The sequence below is a fragment of the Porites lutea genome, chromosome 7, assembly GCF_958299795.1.
Source record: "Porites lutea chromosome 7, jaPorLute2.1, whole genome shotgun sequence".
NCBI lineage: Eukaryota > Metazoa > Cnidaria > Anthozoa > Scleractinia > Poritidae > Porites > Porites lutea.
In genome coordinates this window covers 10,937,313-10,960,203 of record NC_133207.1, presented here as the reverse complement: position 1 = coordinate 10,960,203, position 22,891 = coordinate 10,937,313, and the positions used below count along the sequence as shown (strand labels likewise).

Sequence of the window (22,891 nt, the reverse complement as noted above, 5' to 3'; positions counted from 1 at the left end):
AAAATCTCTGATATCGATCAACTCATTCTTGCACTAATATTTAGATTTGGGGTTATTTTGGTCTAAAAAACTGGACATATAGTTTAGCCCTGTCTTTAGCACACTCATTAAACATTTTAATGTTTATTTCTTCAATTTGGTTTTTCTTTATGAGTTTTTGTAACACGTTTTATTTCTCTATGGTTTCAATACAATGAGAGGGATTTTTCCTTCTCTCAAATAGCTTGTTACTTTTGCGGTTACTGTATGATATCTTTGTCGTTTTAAACAACAAAAATATTTTTTACACAGCATTGTCCTGTATGCTGCAGATCCCTTCCAGTATATACTTGGCCTCGTCAAGAATGCCTCTGTAAGAACATTATTCGTTGGAAAGGAGTGCGCCCACCATAGCAACATCCATGTTTTTGAAACTAAAACGGATAAACTGGAAAATCTCAGCTCTAATGAGCCCCTTTTAGAGTGAACTTATAATTATAACCACTTTGTTTCACCTGTAAAACTGCAGATGGAAGTGTTTCCTGATGTAGTATGATGTCCTGCTCTGTTATGATCTCTAAATAAGAAAAGTTTTATTACCACACTACACGAACTGAAGTTTCACTGCTGCTTGAGTCAACTTACTAAAGAAGGGAAAGGGTACCGTAAAATTCCGAAAACGAGCCCTGAAGTTTATATTCTTCAGAGGCCCTTTTAGAGGGGCTTATATTCGGAGGGGCTTATTTTCGTTTCAAAATCGATTGGGCTAGCCTTATGTAGTTGGAAGGAAATTTACCGTTCTTGCTTTGTTTTACTTTGTATTTGAGGGCAATTTTCCACTTACAAGCCCCCGGGGGCCTTATATTTGGAGGGGCGATTTAACGGAGGGTTTTTTGCGTTAGCGGTTTAGGGGGCTTATATTTGGAGGGGCTTTATATTTTCGGAGATTTTACGGTATATAACACACCAGAATTATAGTTTTCTTTATGCTGTTGAGTGTTTAAGGGGAAAGCACAGTTTCATTCTTGCTCACGTCGTTTTACACAATCACTAGTACTTAAGTCAGAGATAGGAAGAACATATACAGTATACCGTTTCAGTTGTTTTTATGTCTAGGGTCCATTCTGGTTTATGGACCAAATTTTAATTCCTCTGACTACAATCTTATTCATGATAGAACCCACGAGCGGGCGTTGGTTCCACAAATCGAAAACGGTTCAACAGTCTCGTTTACTAAGTACCACTTGCCTTCCAGCTTGGATTCGTCAGTTTGTTCAGACGCTAAAAGAGCCAACTTGCTGAGACTCAAAAGTGTCTGTCCAAAAACCAAAAATAAAAACAAGGTAAGTATTAATCATATAGTCTGTTGTACTGTATTTAAAAAAATAGAAAATATTAATACGACAAGAACAACAACAATAATAATACTAGTGATAGCAATGATGATAATAAATACTTTATAGCGTTTGAAGCAATTATGTATAACCTTTTTCTTTCCTAAGTAGGAAGCTTCCTCAACAGCTAGATTTTTTAGTGTTTCATGTGCCTGAGGAGAAAAAGGAAAAGCAGTGAATGTATTGTGCGATCAAATTTCCATGACGTATATAATGGCGGCTTACTGTTCTAATATTACCTGATAGAAAGACTTGATATTAATTTCATGCAGCCAACTGAGGTGATGATGAGAAGACAGAAAACGCGCTAAATCCTGGTGTTGTGGTTCAGGGATGCTCATCAGCTTTTGCCGTTCTCCTAAACATCAAATACATTACTAGTGTTATACTCACGTGATTTAACCCGCTGCTGCCAGGGTAATGTTATGCTACACATATGAATAATTAAGGAAGAAAAATACTAAGTCTAACCATTTGTAAGGGGGTGGGGGGGGGGGAGGAAATGCTGAAGGGATTAGTTTTTAAAGAAACTTTGGTGTCGTAGGTCGGGGGAGGTTGGAGGGGTAGGGTGGGGCGGTGTAAGGTTAATTTTCCCCGCTCTCTCGAGTGCAGTCGTTTTTCTCTCTGAGAAGAGCCTTCTTCGGGGAAAAGCGCGGCTCATTTCCCGACCAGCAGCTGGTAATGGAGCCTAGGCGGGGTGTAACAGGAAAATATTTAACAACCAAGATTATGTGGTACCCATACTACAGTTACTGAAACGTTTCCAAAAGATGGAATGAGAAAAAAAGTTCTACTTCTTAAATAAAAGGTGAACTACCTACCTTTAAGAGATAGGAGAGAAAAAACGTCTAGGAATCAAAAAGAATTTCTATTTCCAAGGTAAAATTAATCACAACAGACTAGTTATCGTATATTTTCCATCTGATTGTTAGATACCTTTGTCCATGTACCACTTAAATAGGTAGTCTGAAAAACCCTGAAGCAAAAAGTAATAATATTTTTAATTATCTGCTACGTACATGACAACAAACAAACAACAAACATGGACAACAAAATAAACTACCATATTTCGTAAGTCCAATGGCTGTTTAAACGAACCAAATTATGAAGGGATCAAAAAGCTTACCTTTCAAATGTTTAAAAACGTTACTTTACTTTCTGTCTACTTAATAAATCATTATTCAAATGCGGCCTAACAAATACACAGCAAATAACTAAACAAATAGATGCTAGCCTGATCATAGTTAGTAAAGGAGACTGGTTATGAAAGCCGGCAAAGATCAAAGATTAAAACAACGGTGCTGCAGTTTATGTTAGAAGCTCTCCTTTGTTTTTTGTTCACAAATTGTGACTGAATAAGATAACGTTATGTTTCTATTGGTCAGTAAGTTAAAAAAGATAGGAATGCTTTTTAACGTTGAGAACGGTCAAGTCTAAAAAAGCTAATAAAAACATGTAACACAAGAGTCGAACGGGTTTCATGACGACTCCACTTTATTAACTACGGTCTGATGGATGACAAATAAAAGTCAACAATGTAAAAGTGTTAGGGATTGACGTGCGCAGTGATTGGTCGAGAACTATGGTCTCTTTGTCTCTCCCGGAAAATGGACATTAGCAACCTTCAAGGTTACTGTAAAAAAAAAAAAGCCAACAATTCTTTTACAGACCATAGAAATGACGTTAAATTTTCAAACTAGCAGCTCATGGTTCCAATTAGTTATACAATAATGGTTTTACCTGCTGAGTAAACTGAGTCATATATCGCTGTAAGGTGTCTTGGTCACCAGCTGATTCACAGAGTTCAATCAAAACTCCAAAGTCATGGTACTTCTCAGCCAGGGAAGTCGCATGAGTCCGCTGCTCTAGATGGACTGAGGAGAAGACCACAACTTGTATTATTATACATTGCAATATCTGTCTTCTCATAGGCCAAGAACTTACAATTAATTCTGGAAATTAGCGCAAATCATTTAGTCAGTTACTGTAGGTTGCGCGCGCAAAGCGTGATTCACAAGAACAATGTTAAGCTGTTTTCCTTGCGACGGCGTCGTTGTCGTTATTTTCTTCCAAACAAGGAAAAATAGAACACTCAATCAAGGTCTCGGTAAGTGCTATCAGCCGATTCCGATGAACAGGTATATGTAGCAGAATCATTTTTGGGAACGGAGAAGACCTGGCATTTGCATTACAGGCTATTATGAGGATGATATTCACGATTTAGTGGATGACCTGTATAAAAAAAATGGTTCTTACGGCTGTTAGCGGTGTCAGGGATACAGGATAAGGAAGAGGAGTCGTAGAAACAGGTTTTCTCTTAAGTAGACTTTGTATGAATAGCCTGCGAATACAGTCGTCTCTCTTCGCAGTCTCTTGCATGACCTGACTGGAGAATTGTCAATCATTCAACTTTCATAGTGACTATTATTGCAGTCAAAAACCAAACACCTCCAAGAACCCTGGAATGGGTAATAAAATGCTACCTTGCCTTCGAATTATAAACCATATTTAAATCTATGCTGTAGTGGTTTTACTTAAAGTTTTAAAACATCGATCCTTTTCAAGTTTTGTTTTGGTTCTTTTTGAATAAAGTGCTTTGAAAGGTGCATAAAGATCGCCATTATTGAGTGTTGACAGGTTTTTCATCGATACCTCTCAGGGCTTTCATTAGAAGCCGGCTACCGCCGGAGCTCCGGCGGCTGCGAGTCATCGAGTCACCGGCTACTTAGCCATGTTTGTCAGCAAATACTTCCAAAATATAACTCTTAAAATGTTTACAGCCTACCCATTTTTCAGTTGAAATAAATCTGATAAAATATAGCGCACTCTTGCCTTGAGAGTTTTGGAATAAAGCATATATCAACACGATTTCTGTACCGCGACGGATCGCAACTGATTGAGGAACGCTCAGCCATTTTCAGCGGTATCATAATGAAATTTAGCCTCGTTCCCAAACAATTACCACGTGGTTGGTTGAACAAAGATGGCGGCCAAGTGTAGCCTCGGACAAAGTGAATTGTTTTCATTCTTTAAAGAAACCACGAAACGGAACAGGTATTTTGAATAAATTTTGACTTTGCAATTTTCAAAACGGTCAACAAAGCTAGAATTAGAACTGTCAGAAACAGTACTGAAATTGTCAAAGTATAAATTACTACTGAACTAGTGGCCAGTGTAATCATCAAAATTATTTAAGGAGGAAGAAGTTTGTCAAGATTTTGATGAAGAAATTAGCTATACTTTCAGTTGAATGACAGCATCTTCTCATAGCTTTACGACCACACTGGCTATATATCATGATGTTTGGTGTAAATTTAAAGGTTGGGGTTGCAGCTTGGGCCTTGGTAAGTCACGTGGCAAGCACTCCTGCCAAACTCAATTACCTTACATGTTCACAAAAGCTCTTGAAAAACACACAGAAATCTTCCAATTAAAGGGTTAATGGTATGCATCATTAACTTTACTTTCTCATGCCAGGAATGCTGGAAATCGCATTTCCGAGCTTCTAAATTTCAAAATTTTCTGGGGGAGCATGCCCCCAGACCCCCCTAGAAAAGAAAGGTGGCCTTCGGCCACCTAAATATTCACAGCCGCCTACTATTATATGGGCAGACGCCTACTTCAAATCTTATTGAAAGCCCTGCCTCTAAATCGATCAGCGGACGCTACCCATCCTTTTCAACCATTTCAACTAAATTACAAGCTGGTTGAAAAAAGTTGATTCACCAAACCAACCAAAAACGGTTTTTTCCAAGAGGAAATGACTTAAGTCATATTGTACATAGAGGCTCAGCAGCGTATCCGTTTTGCTAGCTGAAGGTAAAACAGGTCCGGCGACTTTGTTGTTATTTGTTATATTATTATGCTTAGATGCACAGTACCTAGTGGTAGAATAACAGTGCGTCTGTCCTGTTCATACTTCTGCCTCACTTCATCATAACGGTTTTCTTTACCAGGACAGTTCCTGCGGTAACACAATGTCATATATTTAAAGTAAACAGTCAGAAGTATCATAGCCTGGGACCAGGCTCCGCAGTAGGGGGAAAAGACAAAAACGGGGTGAAATGGGAATAATATCGGAGAGCGAAGAGAGGCGAGCGGTGGTCTGGGGAGGGGAAAGGGGCAGCGCAGGCTCCGTCACCTTTCAAACAATCAAATGAAAGTAACAGTCCTGACCACGGAGCCTCTACAAACGATAAGATACCCACCTCAATGATTGGAGCTGGTTTACATAACCATCTAACAAAACATCTGCTAAATCAACCATATGTTGAACAAGAAGCGACAAGTTCTAGAACAAAATACAAACGATGTGAGTAAATAATGCCACTGTTGCTGTCAAAGTCTTTGTGGGTTGACTGGCACTGAACTCAAGATCCTTCCGTCTGTTTGTGCCCAGTGGTTGCAAGTCAAACCTGTCAAACTCATTAATGGGATCATTACATTGACGTGCAATGGTTTGGACACCTGAAGGACTGAGAAATTACGATGGCTCTCAAAAAGTTTGATTAAGTATACGAACTGAAAAAAAGTCGCTCTGACTTGAGTGCGGCCTTTCTGTAAACCCATTTATACCACAAGGCCACAAAATATTATCCTGGCCACCTACCCACGTGGTTTCCGGACGGTGACCAGTATGTAGAAAGTCTACTGAATTACAACTGAATATTAGCTCAACACGACTATGCCAAGTATGTGGCATAGAAACTCTTAGCATCTTTAAGGCGTTCAGATAGTGCAGAGTGGCGCGAAGACAGAGAGCAGGGAAAAAAATGGGGAGGAACAGAGGGAGACTCCCAACCCCAACCCCTAGCTGTTTCTCCTGCTGACATCTCTTTGCGCCATCGCCATAACCTGAAGGCCTGGAAAAAGCTAAGAAGCTCCAAGTCGGCGAAACACTGCTTTAATAAGGCATTTACACAATGGCGTCATTTTACTACAACTACCAGAATCCTTCAGGGTTTGCTTTCTTGTGCAACTCACTGGGATTACCAAATTTAAATATGAAAGAAAAAACGAAATGAATTCTAGTCTTAGTGGTAAACAGACGTCATCGTGGAAATGGCCTATTCGGGAAACACGACGTGAAGTTATCAAGATGTACACTGAGACTTAACAAGACAAACCCGCTGATCAGCCTCTGAAACTCCTCTCTCAGTCGTAAATGCCAGCTAAAATTGCGAATAAAAAATTCAATTAGCAATGCGTTTTAAACATGTGCAGCAGCTACAATCAGCCAGGGTACGGGTAGAGGGAAAAAAACATAGTTGATATGTAAGAGTATACCGTTAAGTCCCAAAAGTAACATTAACATTGAGTTCTGCTATTAAATCCCAGAATGAGAACCCTCTGAAAGTAAGAATGTCTCTCGAAAGCAGGAACAACAGAATTTAACTCTTTGCTTTGTTATCAGTTGATGGTCACAAGTCAAAAATAGAACTGAAGGAAGAGCACGTCTGTCAACATCTATAGTGTGTGATCAGTACAAGGCTCATCTCCGGTGTAACAGCCACAGCTGACAGCAGAAAGAGTTACGGGTACTCAAGGACCAGAATAACCATGCAGAGAACCACAAGAACCAGAACACCAGATCAACCAGAAGAACCACGACGACCAAAAGCACAAGGACACAAGGAAACCACGAGATCCAGAGAAACATCCAATCAGTGAGCGAAAAAGACTAGAATTTATAATATAACACACACACATAAAATACTGACCCTAGTAAAACTAAAATCAATAAACAAAAGTGCAGCGCCATTTCTAACCCAGACAACCTGAAGCGGTAGCTCACCTGTTTCAAGAGCAATGATCTCATTCCACTTGGTCCTGCTGTGGCTATAGATGAAGTACAGTCAGAATTCAATAACTTACGAAGACAAGATCAATACCTTAGTCTCCACCCAAATAAACAGCTATAACCTTACCAGTCCATGGTAGCACCTCGATTTTCAATTCTTCTGATTGGTTGGTTGGCTGATACAATGTGGAATTTGTCTGTCGGTAGTGCCAGGCTTCTTGCAGCATTTCCTAGGTGGATACACGTAAAAACTGGTTTTCATATGATTTACGAGAAAGGGGAGGTCCCTCGTAGAGACCAGTACTGAGTTTATTTTCAGCGATCCAACCCGTTGCATTGCCGGTAGCAGCAATTGTATGGAAACCAGGCCTCAATTGTTAAAAGGTTGATAACACTACTCACTGGATAAATCTCAATCCACTGGATAGCTTATTGGGCACTTTGCACGATACGGTCACATGGTACAAAAAAACTCCTTACTGGACGGCAAACGACGCAGTAAAACCTTGAAAGGAAAGGATATTAGCTTTTTGAATGATGTAATCTCTGTTTTTCTAGCCCCTCTACGTCGCTTACCATCCAGCAAGGTGTTTTATGCACCAGGTAACCGTTTCGTGAAAAGGGCCTATTAGTTTCCTTAACACTTATCTGCTGGATAGTGATTTATCCGGTGGATAGCGCTATCCAATGATTGAACAACTGTGGCCAGGCTACTCACGTTTTCGTAGCTGTAACAATAATTATTTGACCTGTTTTTTTTTCTTCTGACCTTTCACTTAAGTTTTTGGTCACCGGCATCAGTAAGTATTTTTAAGCTTACCTGCATAATCGTATTAACTGCTAAAATTGTTTCCAGGAAAAGAGAAGGCGACGTCCGCTTTTCAAACATTTCTTCTTCATAATTCAACAGACATTCGAAGAAATCAGATATTCTAGAAACCTACGGGAGGAAATTCACTTTTGTTACAAGATTCTTAAATGAAAGTCTGTTACGGAGTTTGTGCTGTTTTAAGCTCATCAAATTCCTTGACTTTCCAGACTTTTTCAATGAACTTTTCAAGTTTTCTATGACCTTAAAGTTAAGTTTAGCTGCCACTTTCGAAAATTTTCAAAACTTGCCTTGTTTTAGGGTATTCTTTTTACCTAAGTCAATTCAACAGACCTTGGTGTCCAGCAAAATGCGTGCCGTTCGCGCAGTTTCATTACTCGTCACTATCTTACGTTGTCCTAGCTTTGACATCTGCAGAAACTGATCTAACAAACTCTAATTTTCCACGAATTTCCAGGACCGACAATTAAATTTCAAGACTTTGCAGGCCTATCCTGCGCCACAGACGAAACTAAACTCTGGTTAATGGGACTATTAATGGTTAAGTCCATCTACGAAACAGCGCCGAAATCCTTATTCTAGGCACCAACCTGTGTACCAGGATTTGAATAAGCGCCATGATTGGTCAGTTAAAAAAGCCATTGTTGATTTGCCAATCAGGTTGAAATGAAATTCGAAACGCAATTCCGGTAATTCGTTGAGTCCGTTGGGAGCCCAGACCAAGGATATTGGCGCTGCCTATTTCCCTTTCGTAAACGGTCTTTGCAATCATTAATGGTCGATGCCACCATTAGTAACCAAGCCTTTAGTCATGATAGATGTAATATATTCCCAGGATTAAGTTACAAAAAGGCAAAAAATACGTTTCCGAATAGTGTTACAAAGAACGACGTTGAAGTCCAAGTTGAATCTTCGTTAAAATTTACGAAAGAGTTAAGAAAGACAGTTTGTTAGTGTATTTACTTAAATTTTTCGGAATTTTGGCGGTTAGGGTTCAAGGCCCTGGTTTGACCCTGGGTTGCGATTTTGTTTCTTTTTCATGGAAACACTCTCAATATCAGGTCCCAAATTTTCTAAGTGTCGTAAAAACGGCAGCGACCGTTTACGAAAGGGACAACTGCATCGGCGCTGCTTCTCAGACGTCACTAACAGGGTTCAAATTACGTCTGCGACACAGGCTACCCAGGACTGGCAAATGAAATTTGTAAATTTCATGACTTTTAGGTTTTTCATGGTTTTCCATGGTCCGTGCGGCGAACTCTTTGGTGGCGGCCAGCGAATAGAGATTTAATACTTCCAAGCGCCTACTACGCAGGTTAAGTAGCGAAAAAACCGCGTTTTCACAAATTCCTCTTTTTTGTTCTGGTTTTCGTCTAATTAGCATGGAAATGGCTAAAAATGAGTTTTACAACAATAAGGGCATTTTTCCCGACTAATCGATGTAATTAAGCAGCTGTTTTGTTTTCACGCATGAGCATAAGCCAAACTTTGGACCTGTTTTACGAATTTATTTCAATCTTTCTTTCTCCCATTCTTTCGTCCCTTTCCCTTTCTCAGTTTTCATATGCAGTTTTGTTGTCCACTTCTTCGTCCTACTTTTGCAGGGAATTTTGGCTGGCTAACTTTTTAGGAAAGGTACAAATTTCATCTACACAGTGGAGTAGGTAAATAGCGAAATTGGCAGTGGATTTTTCTCCAAAATGTTACTTGGTCTTTGCGTGTAACCCTGTCAGGATTGGTCAGAATATCCAAAAAAGGTATCACTAGAGAGATCTATACTGACGTTGCTGCTTACCAACTTGATTAGCTTAAACTGAAGAACGAAAACGACCAAAGTGGTCTTCAAAGGGCCAATTTTTGAATACCAGTTGACCGATAACGAAGGGCATGGAATTAAAATCCTCAGCTTTCAGTGTCAAGCAAGTTTTGTTACTCAGATTTATTTACCTCCCTAAAGAACAGATCATGCTCAGTGAGTCCTCTGACTTGAGACTTTACTTGCCGCCTCTTAATAACAACTGCGATACTTTCATCAACCACAGTCTGATACCTAAACAAAAAGAAATCGTTGACAATGGTAGCTGAACATTTACATGGGTAATCCGGCTGGTTCAAGTTTTAAGCAAATGGTAAGCAGAATTCAGGGCTAGTAAATTTCTTCCGGGATCGTGAAAAAAAATTGAACAAAATACTCACATTTTATTGAGCTTGCACAAGGCTATAGCTGCACTGAGTTTTTCTGCATGTTCACATATCAGATAGCAGGTTAAGGATGACTTGTCTATAGAATTTACCACACCAAGCTGCAATGAAAATATCGCTTTCTATATATAGTTTTACAATCATTTAATACAAATAACAAGGAGCAGAACAATAACGTAATATAAGCTGATAGACCTTATAAGCTTAATTAATGTTATTTCTGTTAGTCGCTACTTTGCACTCTTAAGAGCCTGCAGATTGACTGTTTATTCAGATTTGATAGACCTCATAATTATCTTTCATTATCTCTCATGTCAAATTATGACTTTTTTGCTGCTTCACTGATACCAGAAAGCTAAAAAGGCTTTCGCTCACATATATCTTATTGTTGAGTTTCAACTTGACAGGGCAGTGGATTGAGCGAAGTGTAGTTGTGGCGTTAAGAGCTGGAAACTTGAGACCTTCGATGCAAAACGAACTAAGTGGACAAGACAACATCATAAGTTTTTTGAATTGAAGTATGCCAAACATAAACCAAAAAGCGAGCAAGTCGTCGGCTAACACGTATGCGTCCTATATTGAATCTCTTCGGGACACCCGCTTTAAAGTCTTCTACAGCCAACTTAATGAACTATTTTTTACATATAAGAAGATCACTGTAGTTGAATTAAAGGAAACTAAAACAAGCTTGAATTTTAATTCCAAAAATTTTGACGACTTCGCACTGTCAATAGCGACACTTCAAGAGTTAAATGACTACGTAAAGTCTGAAAACAAGCAGCTGAAGAAGAAATTAAACGACCTGTCTAGCCGAGTTCACAAACTAGAAGACCAATGTAACTAGAGTGAATTTTTATCAAAACGATTGTTTGCTGATAATAATGCTGATTCTTGTCACTTTAGAACATAACGTTCATACAGGATGTCTCTTGCTCTACGATTGGCTAAAGGCAAATAAATTATCACTTAACCCAACAAATCAAGTTAATTTGCTCCTTGCGTAAGCGTTGAAAAAATATTCGTGTACAATTAGGAAATGTCGAGTTGGCTCAAACTAGCTTTTTGAAATATTTAGGAGTTTATATAGACCAACACTTAGCATGGAATGCCCATATAACCTATGTTTCACATAAAATTTCAAACAAGTGCAGGGCTCGAAATTAACGCTCGCAAACTCGCAAAATGCGAGTGATTTTGATGATCTGGGAGTGAGAAAAATAACCACTAGCAAACGTTTGCGAGTTAGAATCATCCATGTCTCTCAAACAAAGGGAAAGAATTTGCTATTGGTCTCACCAGTTTGCTAGTGAAAAAAAAACTAACTAGCAAAACTTTGCAAGTGCACTAAAAAGTTAACTTCGAGCCCTGAAGTGTAGGTATTCTTTCAAATATAAGGCACTATCTAGATTCAAGTACTCTCAAGCAAGTTTACTATTCTCTAGTCTACCCCTATTTACAGTAGATGGAGCACGTGTCTGGGCAAACACATATCCCACACGTCTTAGACCTTAAATTATGTATTAATAAATAAAATATCCTTAAAAATAAAGCTTTGAGACTAATACCAATTAATCTCCCTACAGATCTTAAGCTGCCTGAAGTATTTGAAAGTTATTTCAAAAAACATTAATAATTCATAAAGACAAAACAAAAGAAATTTAATGAAAGGTAAATACTCATTATTGTCATTAACTTCTGTATCTTCCATTGAAAAGTGAAGTAAAGCTGAGTTGACTTGACTTGGCCTTTGTATCCCGTTCGCAGCTAACCGCTTGGTTGCTTAACATTTCCCATTTTATTTATGTATTACATATTATATACATCTTATTAGCTGTTATTATATTATATTTATTATTATTACTATTATTATTATTATTATTATTATTATTATTATTATTATTATTATCACTATGGTAATGTAATGATTTCAAGATTATTTCTGACCTTATCCCACAAGCCAACGCCCTTCAGAAAATCAAGCATGAATGAGTGAGCTTTTAACTTGTCTTCCAACTGGTGCAGGATTATGAGCGAAGTTGAAGCAGACATACCACCTGTTGTGACATTTAGAGCACATATTTGTAAGTAAAGAGTACTGTTGAGAAATAATTAAAGATTGTAAGTTTCACGATTAACAAAGGTCAGCAAAGAAAATTGAATGACAAAGGATGTAGTGTAGAGATAACTGATAAAACAAAAAGTACCGGCAGCTTCAAAAGGAGACAGAGCAAAAAAAATTTTTTGTTAATAGACATAGACCTTTTTACCGATACGGTGGCCATACTGAATTAATTCGATTTAAGGAGTATTATAGGATGCCCAGAAGGCATGAGCGCATTTCGTTTGTATTTTCGAGCGCTTTTCGGGACATTTTTTCGTAAAGTTTACTTTTAATAAGATTGTAAGGGGAAAAAAGATCCTTGTGCCGTGTTTGGATGTAATAATGATCGCCTTTTTCTAGTTTAGTTTTAGAAATATGGTCTTTCATGGTATACTTCTCGGGAAAAAGGCGATCATTATCACATCCAAACACGGCACAAGGATCTTTTTTCCCATTACAATCTTATTCTAAGAAAAAATGTCCCGAAAAGCGCTCGAAAATACAAACGAAATGTGCTCATGCCCCCCTGGGAATTAATTCAATATGGCCGCCGTATCAGTAAAAAGGTCTGTTTAGCAATTATTCCACGAGTGCGCGTTGGATATGAAACGGGGACGTTACGAAACTACTACGGCGACGTAAGAAAAAGCAATAGGTTTAATGAGCAAAACAACAACTCTGCACGTGCATCACGCTTTTTTGTACATTTCTTTGCAGTCCCTGGACAACTAGACGTGAAATGACCAAATTTTAAGTTTACTTGGGAACGGGAACGGCAAGGCGATAAATTCTACCATCTCTGTCAGAACTCTGTCGGAACCGTGGTCCCTTCCCTTCAGCTTCAAACTAAATTCCCCCCTCTTAAGTAACTGGGCCCCTTGGAATAATCTCGAAAAAAAGTGACAAAATGCGAAGTCTATTTTTCAACGACTTTTTCATGGACGCCGCCGTTGTCGGATCGTAAGGTCCCTAATGGTAGTTAGCCGACGAGGCGCCTAGCGCCGAGTTGGCTATAATCATATTATATCCAACAAGCGCGAGTGAAAAAAAAACGCCCTCAAAATTTCGAGAGTTCTTCCCGACTTTATTTGTAAAAACAACCGATTTTCAGCTAGAGCAGACGCGTACAACTGGGTTTGAACCCAGGAGTCATTTTAGAGCAGACGCGTACAGTTACCATACTTGGAGAGCACGGTATAATTAACAATTATTCCTCGAGCCCGAATGGGCTCTGAATCAATAGCCCATGGGGGCGAGAGGAATAATCGTTTTAGTAAATCCAACTAGTTAGTAAAAAATATCGAGACAAAACAACTTTAGCTAGTTAAAGCTAGACTTAAATCATTTTTGCCACCAATCAGAACGCAGCATTGAAAATATACCACCAGTTGGATGTTACTAATGGCTCATATACCGTGCTGGCTAAGCCAATCAGAGCTCTCGAGTAAATATTGCACTATCCAATGATTCAGTTTTTAATAATTGCTATTATAAAATACAGTGCTTAAGTTTAGATAAACGGAGAAAGGCTGTAATAATTCTTTTTTTTCTGTTTTGACTTTACGAAAAGAAAAAATATTTACAGTGCATCCTCTGCCAACACAGTCACAAAAACCTCAGTGTGAGCCTCCTGCCTAAGGAAATTACTGCCCCAGACCCCTCTTCCCTCATAGATTCCAAATGACCTTCTCCTTGACAAAAGAATATTTCTGGAACCACACAATGTGGAGTGTAATAATTAGGGAGCCTCCCTTATGACAAGGGAATACAACGACGAAACAACAACGCTAAGAGAGCGTCACAATTGTTTGTATATTTCTTTTCACTGCACGCCTGCGACTTTCCATAGAATCTTCAGGATATTCTTGATCGCTTTGTGGTTTTGGCACGATTGAGGTACATGATTATACAGAAATTGCTCTGTTCATTTTTAGACTTCAGTTCCATCCAGGCGACTGCCATTGCTCTAATCGTCTAGATTCACACACACTGCGTCAGAGCTGTTTCCATACAATCGTCTCGATTGCCTGAACAGGTATCCATATAATCGTCTCAATCGTCACAAAACTACATGGTAATCGACACGATCTGGACTATTAAATGGGTTTAACCAGACTTGAAACTCCGTATTGTGCAACCACACCTTGACAATTTCCCATTAGTTAAGTAAGAGTCGTGAACTCACCAGCAGGAACGGACTCTGCCCAACGAGGATCTGAGACTGGGAAGTCATCAATCAACTGCTGACTGAGTGTAAGCACTGCATTATCCAACTCATCAGCAGACGATCCATCAAACAACGTGTCACACACACTCTGAGCATCTTCCTGTAAATTACATTAAGTATTCAGTTATAACCAGGTCAATGAAAACATATCGAGCAAGAGAGTCACAAAAAAACATCTTCAAATGTGATAAAGCTGACTTTATTTACTGATAATCAGCACTTAACAATTTAAAAAGGATGATAATCGAAAAAGCTAATTAAAAAGAGTGGATTCTGTTGACTGTAGGCTTTCTCTTCCTAAAAAAACAATAGCCATTTGTTGTGCGTGAGTATCATTGGAATTATACTTACAGTATTTCCTTGACAAAAAAGCAAAAAAGCTGATTTGAACTTCTTTAGCTCATTATCTGTATCTCCGAACGTTATTTCAGCAAGTGACCCATCAACTGGTTTAATCTACAAAATATCAAGATGAAGGCTATCTTTATCTAAAACTTTATACATATCAACATATTTGTAGAATATTAAGGCCGCTAATTTCACGAAGGAAGGGAAAAGAATACTTTACATTTTCTAACCTTTAAAATAGCTAAGGGTATGTTACAGCTCAAAATTAAATTCAGGTTAACCTAGGTTGATTCTCTATTTCCTTTGTATACTTGCCCTACTTATTAATGAATCAGGGCTAGGAAACAAAGGAAATGGAGAATCAACCTTGGTTAAAATATTCTAACCCGAATATTAATTTGACCTGTAACAGATATATTACAAGTTAAAAATATAAGGCATTTCAATAGTTTTCAGGAATTAAAGCAAATATTTTCTTTCAATGTAATGATAAACACAGAGTTGCACGTTGGTTCATTTATTTGTTTCTACTCTGTTACTCTACTTATAAAAAAGCCAAGTCACTATAACATTTACAGGCATATCACACTTTGATTTTATCGCGTTAGCTTGCAGTTTGGAAATCCGAAAATCTCAAAAAACAATAAGTTTCATAAAAACATAGATGCAGTTCATGAACATAATCTACGGAGCTCGCAACTATAAATATTTTTCTTCCTAGACCAAACAATGAGGTCCTAAATATAGAGCTTTCAATACAGGGGTGCAGTTTTATGGAACGGTCTATCTTTTGAAGCCGAGCAGGCCGCTAGCTTCAATCGTGTTCACGCTTTAATTAATTCACTAATTAATAGTTAAATGTATGATAGTAATGGTATGTTGGATTTTTTATACCTATTATAATAAGTGTATCTAATTATCTAAAAATTGTTAACGACTATGGCGCACGGCTACCTGGGAGAACACTGTAGCGGACTCCGTGGATAAATAACGTTTGGTTGTTGTTGTTTGTTGAACTTACTTACCACTTCTGAGGAGCGTAACCTTGAGTTGTCCATTTCTTCACTGTATAAAATGTTAAGAAGGTAAAATGCAAACATAAGCCCACCATCTAATAGTTCTAATGAAACAAAAACATGGTATTGCTGTGTGCAGAGTTTTCTGTTAACCATCAGTGAATCTGTCCCTACTTTCTATAGAATGTTTTCACTCGAAGTCACGCCAGCCAAAACAATGAAGCGGTGGCCATGTTGGCATACCAAGCCAATCCTGTGGGTTTCGAGCAAATTTGCGAACCTGTTGGCCACGTGAGTGAAAACGCTGTATGACTCTCTTTTACTGTCTTCAACTTATTGAAAGCTATGTATTTGTTAGATGTTTAGTTTCTACAGCAACTGAAGGGCAGAGGGTAGGTAATCACCTGGGGGTTGTGTATCAGAAGTTTTGGCTTACACCATAGATCCTAGAACAACACCAACAACAACACTAATGATAGTGATAATAATAATAATAATAATAATAATAGTATAACAAATAATAATAATAACAATAATAACAACAATAGTATAACAATATAACTAGATTTCTTTAAGGTCCTCTTGCAAAGCGGGTTGTATGCATCCATAAGAAATTTCCAGCGGGCCAAACGCCTTAAAGATTGTTTTTGTTTAGAAAAATATTAATTAAATGGCAAGGAAGTTTAAAAGGAGACACTTAAATTTTCGCACAAATGGGTTATGACCCGGTAACCTGTGGTCATAGAATCTGAAAAAGCTAGACATTTTGCAACAGCAATACAGTACTTATGGCATGTTCTAGTAAACCTATATCACAACTGAGTTCTACTTACCTGACAACAGCTTCTGTTACTGTTACAGAAATGATACCATACTTTCTGGAGAAAAAAAGGGGTTTGCCATCGCATACACCTAGATTATACAAAAACATTAATCTGACTTGCTTCACAACTTTGTACGATTTTTTGGGTTATGTTTAAAACACTATCTTAATGTTATTTGACTTTTCCTAACTAAATGAATTCCTCAAAAGGAGAACGGATAGTTCAATGTATACAAAAAAAAAACCCAGCTCCTTGAAATTCGCAGACCTTAAGACAAGATTCCACAACTGGATCTGAGGGCCTCTAAAAAGAGACAACACAATGACATATGGGCAGAAAAAGGCATCGCAAGGACAGAGGGATTCCATCTATTAACTGAATTAACCGACCAAGTGCAAAACACTTATCCATACCTGAACCCAAAATTCCATCTGGAGGAGACTGTAGATCAATCTTGTTTAGTAGTTCATCGCTTCGGTGAACTGAAAACAAAGACTTGTGAATTAATCGTAGAAATGACAGTTACAAGTAAGTTTACTCAACAGGATGGCAGGAAGAAGAGGACGACAAATCAATTTACGAGTGACAAACGTGACAGGGTTATTACTTGCGTGTTTTGTCGTGATCTTCACTTAACCTTAATGTTTTTCGGTCTTTTATAAAAAGAACTGTTTAAAGGAAGGCGAAGTTTGGCGAAAATTATTGTCACGCTTGTCAAACAAGTTTAACCGTCTTCTTCCCTCTCCCAAGATCCGAGGGTGGCGACGACGGCAAAAATGTCGCCTAAAAATTGAGTTCTCGTTCATCGCGATTATTCCAACTCACTTAATTTGTTAAATGTAGGCAAACTCTCATGGAATTCAATATAGAACCATATCCAAGTTCAGAAAAAGAAAGAAAATTTCCTCGCAACCATTTATTCATGTCCTCTATAAAACGTGAAGTAAGCATTTTCACGTCGTAGTCGTGCAGTGACAGCAAAGAAATACAAAAACTTTGGCGCACGTGCAAAGTTGTAAATTTGCCTATCCAACCTATTGCTCTTTTATGTCCTTGTTGCCGCCCTCGTTGACGGATTTTGAAGTCCCTATTAACAGTACTGGGTGTCTGTTAATCTCAGGCAAATATGACGCAATTAGGTTATTGAGCTTTCAAAATGAAACAAATCCATTTGTTTGTTTTTTTGAGTCAGTATTTGTTCGGAGTAATTTGCGTTTTTATGCCAAGTGTAAAGTTGAATATAAAGTGACGGCAATTAAAGATAATGATTTACAATAATATTTAAATCCAAACCTCTGTAAACAGTCATCCTTTACAAAGTACTCCCAGTGACCACTCACCATGGTTTGACTGTAATATTTCAATTGTCTATCATAGACAATTAAATTAACACAAGGTAACACAGGGTAACCCAGGGGAACACAGAATAACACAGGGTAACACAGAGTAACACAAGCAAACGCAGTGTACCACAGGGGAACACAGAATAACACAGGGAAACACAGAGTAACAAAAGGGAACACCACGTAACACAGGGTAACAGAGGGGAACACAGGGTAACACAGAGTAGTAACACAGGGACACACAAGGTAACAAAGGGTAACACACAGTAAGACAGGGGAACACAGAATAATACAGGGTAACAATTGGGTAACACGGGGTAACGCAGGGTAACACATAGTAACACTGGGTAACACAGGGTAACACGGGGTGACACAGGGTAACAAAGGGGTAACACGGGAAAACACAGGGTAAAACACGGTAACACAAGCGTAACACAGGGTAACATGGGGTAACACAAGGTAACACAGGGTAACAAAGGGGTAACATAGGGTAACACAAAGGAACACAGAAGAACACAGGGGAAAAGAGGGTAACACAAGGTAACACAGGGTAACAAAGGGTAACATGGGGTAACACAGCGTAACAAAGGGTAACACGGGGTAAAACAGGGTAACACAGTGTAACATGGGGTAACACAGCGTGACAGGGTAACAAAAGGTAATATGGGGTAATACAGGGTAACACGGGGTAACACAGGGGTAAAACAGGGTGACACAGGGTAACACAGGCTAACACAGAGTAACACAGGGTCACATGGAGTAACAGAGGGTGACAGAAGGGAACACAGGGTAACGCAGAGTAACACAGAGTAACGCAGGGGAACACAGGGTAACACAAGGCAACGCAGGGTTATACACGATAACAGAAGGAAACAAAGGGGACCACAGGGTAACACAGAGGTAACACAGAGGTAACACAGGGAAACAAAGGGTAACACAGGAGTAACACAGACTACCACAGGGTAACAAAGGGAAACAAAGGGTAACAGAGAGTACCACAGGAAAAAACACAGGGTTACACAGAATAACAGAGCAGAACACATGGTAACACAGAGTAAAAAAGGGGTTACAAAGGGCAGGACAGGGTACCACAGAGTAAGACAGGGAAACACAGGGTAACACAGAGAAACACAGAGGAAAAGAGGAAAAAAAGGGTAAAACAGGGTAACATAGGCTAACACAGTAACACGGGGTAACACATGGTAATACAGGGTAACCCAGGGTAACACTGAGTAAGAAAGGGTAACACAGGGTAACACAAGGTAACACAGGGTAACACAGGTGTAACAGAGGGTAACGTGGGGCAATGCAGGGTAACACAGGGGAAGAAAGGGTAAAACAGGGTAACACAAGGTATCACAGGGTAAAACGGGTAACACAGGGTAACACGGGATAACACAGAGTAACACAGGGTAACCCAGGGGTAACTCAGGGGAACACAAGATAACAAAGGGTAACACAAGGTAACACAGGGGAACACAGAGTTACACAAGGTAACACGGGGTAACACAGGGTAACACAGGGTAGCACAGAGTAACACAGGGGAACAAAGGGTTACACAAGGTAACACAGAGTAATTTAAGGTAACACAGAGTAACACAAGGTAACACAGGGGGACAGAGGGGAACACAGAGTACAAGAGGGTAACACAGAGTAACAGAGAGGAAGACAGGGGAAGACAGGGGCTACACAGAGTAACACAGGGGAACACAGAGCAACAAATGGTAACACAGGGTGACACAGAGTAATACAGGGTAACACAGCGTAACAGAGGGGAACACAGGGTAACTCAGGGTAACACAGAGTAAGACAGGGGAAGATAGGGGAACACGGGAACACTGGGTAACAAAGAATAACACAGGTAAACGATGATATTGTATATACATGTTGTATTATGTAAACACCTGAAACACAGATGATGGAGTTGGAGTCATAAACAAATGCTGATGGACTATTTTCTGGTAGCAGCAATTTGAAATCCAGAAGCTCTTGTTCATTAGCCTCCTGTGAAGACAGAAAATAAATGGCACAGTCAGTGGAGTGCCCGTATTAAGCAGGTTTAATTTAGGGAAAATGTAGGGGCTTTCTTTCCCCAAGAACAATGCAAACTGTACATTATAATGACGTGTCTGTATCAAGCGGGTGTCCATAAAATGGGGGGTTTGACCATAAATCCTAATAGGCTTTCAAAGAGTAGACAATGCAGATACAAGTTAGTGAAAAAAAAGAAAGTTTAATGAAAAATCTTTCATTAGAGACCAAGGACACACTCCCATTAACCACTGAGATTTTTAGATTTAATACACGACCGGTTCAAAGGTTTTAATATGAATTCACATACTTTATACTATCATAACATTATATGTCCACTTTACTTACAGTGTACATGACAGAATATGGCAAAATACTGATACTCTCAAGGGTGGAAGGACCAGGGACTGCATCTGAGTTAAGGAGCCCTTCATGAACGAAAAAACAAAGAGACCTTTTACCATTAGTACACAGTTACTGACTTCACTAAGGACTGGAGGATGGGGTTTTAAGGGGAAATAGCCTTTGAATACAGTAATAAAAGTAAAAAAAAATATTAGATTATCATGCCTTTTGATTTTCTGATTTTCAGAGGTGTGTTTTTTTTCCCTTATATAATACATTAATTGCAGAAAATCCATCTGAAAAGGTCCAAAAAGGTCCACATAATTTTTTTTTTAAAATTTAATCTTGGTAGCCACTGCCACATGTGATTTTTGATACAAGGTTCCTCAATGTGTCAACCTCAGGGTAACTTTGGAATATTAATACGATAGTTATGACAAATGTCCTACTCCTTGAAATTTAAGGGGTAGGACAGTGCAAAATTAGCATCAACTCACTCTTTTTTCCCTCTCTCCCCACATTAAAATGTCTTCTCCTTTCTGTCCACCTTTTGATTCTTCAATTTTTTGGGGCCATTCCGTCCCTTCCTAACCTGTTTGTTTTTCTCACCTCATTCCAAAAAGTACAATAACTTTTCCATGCAATGAACATGTGTTCACTAACAGGGTGTAAAGGGGGGGTCCTATGCATGTATCACGGTGATTAAAGTTCTGTGTTCACGTTTCATGAAAATTTTCAAAGTAAAGGGAAAGTGGATGGCTAGACCTGTTCAGAATGCCGCTGTCTGCAGGGTTAATGATGAGTCATCACTTAACTGACTTTTAATAGTAAATCTTTTCTGCCCCATTCTTGCACTTTTCACATCTTGCTTCACAACAATTTTTTCATATGTATATTACCACGCGGAATATTTCTCTTATCCCTGATGATGCTGTTGGTCGAAGAAAGCTCGGAATTTAATTTTAATCTTTAATTTCAGTAGTCAAAGGCCTCACTTGAACTATATTTTACTTTCTAACGTTTAGAGTTTAGATACAATGAAATAGTCCATGAAAGTGCTAACTTGCTCCAATTTACCAACAAAGCTTCAAGCCATGTTGTTATTGTCTAATAAAAGTGAAAGCCTAGAATGTGCCAAAGTTGGGTACCATCCTTTTCTATAGCAGAATGTATTTCAAACCTCTAAAATTATGTAACAAATTGCAAAGATCTGAATAGGGACATTCCACAAATGATAAACACATTCGCCTCGTTTGAACTTGCCAAAAGGTAGCCCTAGTTTACTATCCAAAAAAATAGGTCTAAGGGAAACTTATAAGAACTTTGACTTAGCTTGAAGGTCCACGGGCTTCAGTGTAAAATTTTTCTTCAGTTGAAACTTACCATCTATTTTCACGAAAAAATTGGTTGAAAATCACAAAAATACCGGATAAAAGATTTTAAAGTTCAAGTATCACGACAAGCAAACCATTCATAGTTTACGAATTTTGATTTCGTGTTTTCACCTTTCACACCAAGATTAAACACACTTTTTATCATGCAAAAACCTCTTTCACCCCCTCTACTAACTTACTTACCAAGGGTATAAAACAGCTGAGAAGTCTGAGTTCCACAGAGAGCTACAGCAGCTAATATAAGTAGTCCAGAGCTGACAAGAATGAATTAACAAAGACATTTTGAATAATGACAATAAAAACTACACCCTCTATTAAACTTTGGGAGGGAGGATGAAGCATGACATTTTTTCCAAGCTTATGATCACACTCAAAACGAAACTTCCATTGAGTCAAGCCTACTGTTCTTCCATTTAGAAAATAATTAATGGCCTCAATAAACTTAGTTCAAGCTTAAGATTGTTAGGTCTATATTACTTTTGTTAAAGACGTAACAACTAAGAATGATAAATTTCCATCATAAATTGTTCCGATAAAATTCATTAAACTTTGTTGAGGGGAGTTTACAACCAATCCTTGTTTCCCTGTCTTCCTCTCCACAGTAAGCTGATATCAGGCCTTAGTAAGATTATGTTTCCAGGTCCGCCATTTGTGATCTGATTTTGCCGGTCATAAAATGCAGCTCTGCATCAGTACAAGACCTGAGTGTTAGACCTGCATCCTCAGAAAAATAACCCAGGACTCTGTCATTAGAGTTACCACCATAAAAACATACTAGAAGGCAATGAATATTTCCAATTCATGAGATGCACCAACTGGTTGGCAACACAAACAGAATGGGCAATTTAGGATGCACTATTGCACATCTATAATGCACATACTCATCCAAGAATCTAACCAGCAAGTCTTGTGAAGAGCATAAGATGGTCACTTACAATAATTGCAACTATCACAAAAGAAGGCCTACTTGTCAATAAGAATGACAAGCCTTCATTCCTAGCCACAAACATCCAGTTTGGCCACCCAACTAGTAGCGATTAACTCAAGGATGTCGCCAA

At 38.6% G+C, this 22,891-nt stretch overlaps 1 protein-coding gene across 1 annotated transcript in view; it reads right to left on the bottom strand.

Annotated features, from left to right (window-relative positions):
* The window catches only part of LOC140942790 (nuclear pore complex protein Nup133-like), a 44,941-nt gene that overhangs the window by 5,891 nt on the left and 16,159 nt on the right, over window positions 1–22,891 (bottom strand). Inside the window, exons 11-33 of the mRNA XM_073391790.1 lie at window positions 22,017–22,087; window positions 20,443–20,522; window positions 19,968–20,067; window positions 17,134–17,202; window positions 16,730–16,808; window positions 15,906–15,945; window positions 14,884–14,988; window positions 14,491–14,632; window positions 12,149–12,258; window positions 10,199–10,305; window positions 9,950–10,052; window positions 7,994–8,113; window positions 7,301–7,403; window positions 7,168–7,211; window positions 6,500–6,544; window positions 5,582–5,664; window positions 5,255–5,337; window positions 3,114–3,247; window positions 2,310–2,349; window positions 1,613–1,731; window positions 1,466–1,525; window positions 1,228–1,294; window positions 495–556 (exon numbers count right to left, since the gene is read on the bottom strand). Coding sequence (XP_073247891.1) covers window positions 495–556; window positions 1,228–1,294; window positions 1,466–1,525; window positions 1,613–1,731; window positions 2,310–2,349; window positions 3,114–3,247; window positions 5,255–5,337; window positions 5,582–5,664; window positions 6,500–6,544; window positions 7,168–7,211; window positions 7,301–7,403; window positions 7,994–8,113; window positions 9,950–10,052; window positions 10,199–10,305; window positions 12,149–12,258; window positions 14,491–14,632; window positions 14,884–14,988; window positions 15,906–15,945; window positions 16,730–16,808; window positions 17,134–17,202; window positions 19,968–20,067; window positions 20,443–20,522; window positions 22,017–22,087 — 1,966 coding nt within the window. The remainder of the gene's footprint in view (window positions 1–494; window positions 557–1,227; window positions 1,295–1,465; window positions 1,526–1,612; window positions 1,732–2,309; window positions 2,350–3,113; window positions 3,248–5,254; window positions 5,338–5,581; window positions 5,665–6,499; window positions 6,545–7,167; window positions 7,212–7,300; window positions 7,404–7,993; window positions 8,114–9,949; window positions 10,053–10,198; window positions 10,306–12,148; window positions 12,259–14,490; window positions 14,633–14,883; window positions 14,989–15,905; window positions 15,946–16,729; window positions 16,809–17,133; window positions 17,203–19,967; window positions 20,068–20,442; window positions 20,523–22,016; window positions 22,088–22,891) is intronic.